This window comes from Galeopterus variegatus, unplaced genomic scaffold (assembly GCF_000696425.1).
Source record: "Galeopterus variegatus unplaced genomic scaffold, G_variegatus-3.0.2 Scaffold932, whole genome shotgun sequence".
Classification (NCBI taxonomy): domain Eukaryota; kingdom Metazoa; phylum Chordata; class Mammalia; order Dermoptera; family Cynocephalidae; genus Galeopterus; species Galeopterus variegatus.
Window position 1 is genome coordinate 140,142 of NW_007727043.1, and position 6,093 is coordinate 146,234.

General features: G+C 59.5%; 1 protein-coding gene across 1 annotated transcript in view; it reads right to left on the minus strand.

The window, feature by feature from the left end:
- LOC103591143 overlaps positions 1-6,093 on the minus strand; it is a 15,044-nt gene that overhangs the window by 7,874 nt on the left and 1,077 nt on the right. The window contains exons 2-3 of the mRNA XM_008573554.1: positions 5,861-6,035; positions 699-803 (exon numbers count right to left, since the gene is read on the minus strand). Of these exons, the coding sequence (XP_008571776.1) occupies positions 699-803; positions 5,861-6,035 (280 nt within the window). The remainder of the gene's footprint in view (positions 1-698; positions 804-5,860; positions 6,036-6,093) is intronic.

Here is a 6,093-nt window from a genome sequence, read left to right on the forward strand (position 1 = left end):
CCCACCCCCACCCCCACCCCCACCGTGAAGCTGGCGTCAGCAGCAGAGACATGGAAGCAAAACAGTCCCAGTGGCCACTTGCCACTTGCAGCTAGTGTCTTCTCTGGTGCCCAAAGCTTTCCGATTTTCACCAGTGATTAAATTAGGCTCTTGGATTCCAAAGTCATAGAAATGAACAACGTACCCAGCAGTAAAACAAGCAACGCTTTATTAAAAGAGGAGATAGACTTATGCGTAAGGGCGCTAATGACAGTGAAGCTAGTCCCCCAAGGGGAGTCGTTCAGGGTCTTTCATAGGGAAAGGAGTTAAGGGGTGCAGGCCAGCGTCACTGGGGGTGACCCATTCTGTTCTTCCTGGTTGTGTCGAGGGCGCATGCTCAGTAGTTGCAAGATGGCAGTGGTGTTCATCAATGTCACCCCAGGAGGGTCATTGTAGCAGTCACCTAGAAGCTTTGTGCTGCAGATGGGAATTCCTAAAGGGGTCTTAAGGTTAATCTGTAACTTTTACGATTATGGTAAACAAGCCTTGGGGGGGGTTCATAACTCAGTGAACATCTGTTTCCTCTCTTACTCAATCTATTTTGTCAGGGCAGGCTATGGGGTAATCATTTGTCCTGGGTGTCTCATGACTGAGGAGTGGAAAAGTAACAAGGTGTCCTCTGCAGGGAAAATGGAGTAGGTTTGGTTCACAGGCCTCACCTTACTGTTTCATCCCAACGTGGGCGCTGGTGCAGGGAGGTGAAGGAGCAAGCCAGGGAGGCCAGGGCTGACCCGCTGCAGGACTGGAACAGCCAGTGCAAAGGCCTGAGGCGGGATGTGAGTTAGAGGAAGAGCCCAAGGCCCTAGTGGTTGGAGCAGACTCTGAAGTCCCCATGAGCACTTTGGACTGTGCCCTGAGAGAGGTGGCAGCCAGGCCTGAGAGGAAGGGACTGAGGGCTCCACTTTGAGATGTGGGAACTGGGCCCCAAAGGTAAGGCAGCGAGAACCCCCCTGTCAGCTGCTCCCCCTGTACACTGAGTTGCTACTGGGAGACCTGAGAGCAGCAGAGGCCCGGCCGGGCCCTGCCCCGGCAAGCTGCACACACCAGCCACTCAGGCCTCCACGGCCTGCTCGAGGGTCCCTGCCCACCAAGAGACACAGGCAGTGGGATCCGTGCCTGGATGGGGAAGGCCATGGTTCAGGGACACCCCCACAGGACCCCTGAGCAAAGACCAGAGACTGAAGGGGGACAGGGCACAAGGTCGACAGCCCCAAGCAGCATACCATGGAGGGACGTCACTGTTATCTTGTCTGCCACCCCAGAACCCTGGGCGGCTCACTCCCCGTTAATGCCCACCAGCAGGGTGGCCTCAGCCCCTCGGGGGCAGCACCCATCGTTCAGGGCTCCCCATGTCACCTCCCCAGGGTTTCAACCAGGACCCACCTGACCACACTCACACCTGGGTCCAGGCCTGGGGCAGGATTGGGAGGCATCCAGCAGCAAATGTGCCCATGACCGAACTCCACGTGTCCCCGACCCAAGCCTCAGAAGCCCCTGCCAGGAGAAAGTTCTCCAGGAGCAGGCGCGTGGGTGTGGGGAGAGGGCTGTGAAAGGTTGACACCCCCCCAGGTCACCACCCCAGAGCCCTTCTGCCCTGCTGCCCCACCCCAGTCCTCCACCAGGCTTCCCATCTTTGAAGAGGGTGTCGCCATCCCAAGGCACTCAGCCCACTGTCACCCAAGGAGCTGCCCCATCCCATCTGGGACTTCCTCAGGGGTGGGGCCACCCTCCAAGCTGCTGCTCCATAAATCCTTAAATCTGAGAAGGAAGTTCATTGAGTGCTGGGTGGGGTCCAGGAGGAAGCAGAAGTGGGAAGGCAGCCCAGCCCAGGAAAATTTTTGGTTTCATTTTCTGTTTGGGGTTTTTTTTTGCGGGGTGGGGGGTGCGTGGCTGGCCGGTACAGGGATCTGAACTCTTGCTGTGAAGTTAATTTTTAAAGCCCAAGTACCAGGCATGCACAGGTCTTCCAAGTAGCTAAAGTATTTAAAGATGGAAGAAGTGGGAGGGGGAGGGCACCAGAATTGGGGCAGGGGGAGCAGAGGAGGGTCCTGCGTAATCCACCCAGGGGGCCTCACTCCCACTTCCCACTGGGCCCTCCCCGACCCCACCCAGGCCCTCCCTGCCCTGGGCGAGCATTGGGGTGGGCAGCAGGAAGGGCCGAGGCCAGTAGGACCAAAACAGAAAACCAACACTGTGGAGGGCAGAGGGCACATTTATGAGGCATAAAATTCCTCATGGTTAGAGCCACGTAATGTTATGATGCAGAAATCTGAACAGATCAAGGGCACTCACCACCCTCTGGCAGTCCTAGGGAGATCCTATTCCTGTCCATCTGCGAAAGGTCATGGGGACTCTCTAGGACAAGAGGTCCCCAGAGGTCACATCCTCGGGCAAGAACTGGCCAAACAAGAAAAGACTAGATGCATCAGATGACTAAGGGTGGAAAACATGGGAGCCAGCCAACCCAAGGCCTCGAAGGCAGGGTAAATTGGGAAAACTATTAGAGAGCTCCAGGACAAAGCGTCCAGAGGGTCACCCTGCCCACCCCAGGGATGAAGCCAGAGCACCCGTGCCCCTGCAGGTCCTTGACTTTGGGGTCTCCTGAGACCTGCTGACATGGGTGTTTCTGTGCCCCCACATGACAATGCATCTGAAATCCTGCAGAGTGGGGACAGGCTCCCAGTGACCCAGGGTGCCCACCTCATGGTGCCACAGAGCACTAGACCGTGATAAAGCCATTGGGCCCAGCCAAGTCTCACCACAGATGGCCGTTGTTGCCCAACAGCGTTCAGCCAGAAAGATCAAGATAATCAAATTTCCTACATCAAGTTTCCCTGGAAGGATAGATGTGCCAGGCCCAGGTGGCCAGACCACCCACCTGGCAAGCTCAGGCCTGCTTCCCACCAACATAGGTGACGTGTTGTTCCAAGGCTGCATGGGGAGTCTGAAAGACCCAATCTCCGGACGCAGAAGGGTGTCGGGCTGGCCTGGGCACTGGGGACACGTGGGATGAAGTCAGAACAGAAGAGGGCACAAGCAACACCAGGTCAGATCTTCAGGTCTGCGTGTAGGAGAAGCTACAGGATCACAGCAGGAGACCTCCGACGGGGGCCCTGGGCAGCCCCAGGGTGGCCGCGTGGGCAGGACAGAAGCACAGCCTGAAGACTAGCGAGCAGACAGGCCCACACCTGCCTTCATGTGGGAGCTCTGATGGGCAGCCAGTGGGCTCCCAGAGGAGGGGCGGGGTGGGCCCATATGGAAACTCCCCAGCATCCCTCTGGACCCAGGGAACGCGCTCTGGCTGGCAACCCCCTGATATGGTAAGCCCTTTAGGGAGGGGCCTCCTTGGGGAAATTGGGCCCCAGAGTCACACCTGGGGCTGCTGTAGTGGAGGGAGTGGCCCTCTGAGTTGAGCAGGCTAAATGACCCCACACTCCCAACTCAGACATCCCCAACCACGCACACATCAAGGGAGCCCACCAGGCCCCACCCAGCAACATGGTCCAAGGAATGACCCCACAGATTTTATTATCAGGCACTGCACAAACCCCTGGCTTGGCCACACAGAAGTGGGGTTGTTTACACAGTATTTTCAAAGGAGTCTGAGACTCACTGCTGCTCCACGGCAGTGACCTTGGTGAGACTGTGAGCTGGACGTTCAAAATCATGACAGCCCCCTCCTAACGCAGCTTGTTTCCCAAATCTGAGGATCCTGTCTTGAATGTGGCAAAGCCCAGCCACGCTCTCACCCCACAGTACTTCCTGAGAACCTGCGGTGGGCCAGAGATGGTTCTGGGTGCTGGATGCACAGACAGAACCTGCTGCCCTCAAGAACCAACCCTCTAGTGTGTGGGTGGGGGTGTGGCAGGGGGACAGAGCACTAAGCCAGTGGCAAACACAAAACCAACGGGGAATGCCAAGAGAGAATGTCTGTGCCCCTCATGGGGACCGAAATTCAACAAATTCCATTCCAGGCAGGTGGGCAAGGGGCTCACAACAGCCGGGAGCAGCTTGGAGTTCTCCCCCTTGAGGACCAGCCCAAAGTTCATGATGAGCTACAAGGAAAGACCCTCCAAGGACGGAGAAGAGACAGCCCTGCCCAGACAGACCCTCCGAACACGGAAGGGGGTGGAAACGGCCAAGGACCCGAGTGCAGAGGAGCAGCCCGGCCCCAGCCCACCGCGTGGCTCCTGTCCCTGGGGCACTGGGGCATCACCCCCAAAGCTCGGGAACCCCCACCCGTGGATGTCACCACCCTGCAGCCCGGACATCTGACACCCTCCCAGCCCACCTCAGCCTCCAAGAGATAAGCCCCAGAAGCCCTGCCAAGTTGATCTCTCCCCCAGTCCTGTCCCCTGGACATCAGAGAAGACCACCAAGGAGGTGACCCGACCCACTCCCAAACTCTGAAGACACACACACACACATGCACCACAAATACACACATCACACACTCACACTCTCACTCACACACTCTCTCACACTCACACACTCACACTCACACACACACTCTAACACTCACACACTCACTCTCACACTCACGCACGCACCCACACAGCCACTCTGCATGTAGCAGCCCCACCTCTGCCCTGCTGCGTCTTCCTCCCCCTCCCCTGTGTGCATAGTTAAGATGCCCCTTCCCCGGGGCCCTCTCTCATGTCACAGCCTCCACCACCCAGAAAAGCTGAGAGGAAGGTCAGGTGCCACAGCTCCCGATAGCACATGTGCTATAAAAAGGGAAGTGTGACTCTCGGAACCAAGCAGGTGGCAGAGGCTCAGCCGCCCACAGCCCCGTGGAGAGGCTCTGCAGGAGGGAGGCGAGCAGGGCCCTCGCAGCCACATGCACACGCTCACACACGCACACACCACCCACACGCCTGTGTGAAGCCCCAGGCCTCCAGCTCCCCGCCAGGCTGCCACACGGTGGTCTCCCCAGCCCTGCCTGGGAGAAGCAGGAGACAGAGTCCAGCAGCAAGGACAGCGGCAGGGACAGCGGCAGGGGTGGCAGGAGCAGACCCACACTCAGTAGGTGCTCTGTGAGTCCCTGCTGGATGAAAAGACACTTGATGGCCACTTGGGAAGAGAATACATGAAAGACATTCCTGAAAGGTCATTCTAACAGGGCTTCCAGGCTCTGTGTCAGGTGGGACCAGTCAGGCTGACTTTGTCAAAGGATCCCCAGGGCTGCAGACTGGGCTGGCACGGAGCACCCAGGAGGCTCTTGCAGCCATCCTGGACTGAGGGCCCTGGCCCAGGTGCGGGGAGCCACAGGAGGCAGCCCTGCGTGCAGAACGGGGGAGGGTCCCCGGCCTGCATGGACTGTCCAGATCTCCTGCTCAAACCAATGTCATGAAAGCCACTCAAGCCAGAGTCCCCAACCTCCAAAGTCTCAGTCCTGTCCTGTCTCCCCACCTCCACATGTGGGATGGTCAAGAAACAGCTCAGCACGGGCGACAGGGGGCAGGGAGCCCCAGGCCGAGAGGGCACAGTGAGGGGTCAGTCACCCCTGCGTCCTCACCTCCCCCAGCCCACCCTGCGGAAGGGGTCCCCGATGTCGCTCCTTAGCCGTCTCAGACGCGTCCTCCCCCGCGCTCGGCCCCACACCTGAGTGGGACCCCACCTGCCACCCCACCCACACCCCTGCCTGCAACGAGGACTCGCACAGGGCCTGCCCACGAGTCCAGGTGTCAGCGACTGTCACGCTGACCGGGCCACCTGGCCAGGTCCTTCCCGCGATGTCATACGCCCTGCTGGAGAACGTGAAGGACCGGCCGGACGAACAGCAGGGCTGGGTGGAAGGAGGCCGGGACTCAGGCGCCACCTTGCTGGGGGCCGCAGGGTGCTCTCAGCCCCTCTCTGGACTTCAGTGTCCCCATCTGTCTCGCGGAGCTGGGAGCAGGCCAAGGCGACGACGGGGACGCCCACCGCGAGCTTGCGGCAGAGTCCGAGGGTGGAGGAGCCGGCGCCCCCGCTGGAGGGCCGCAGTCCCGGGACCCCTGGAAGTCGGTGGCCTGGGCGAGACCGGTCGCCCCCAGACCCGCGGTGGCCCGCCCC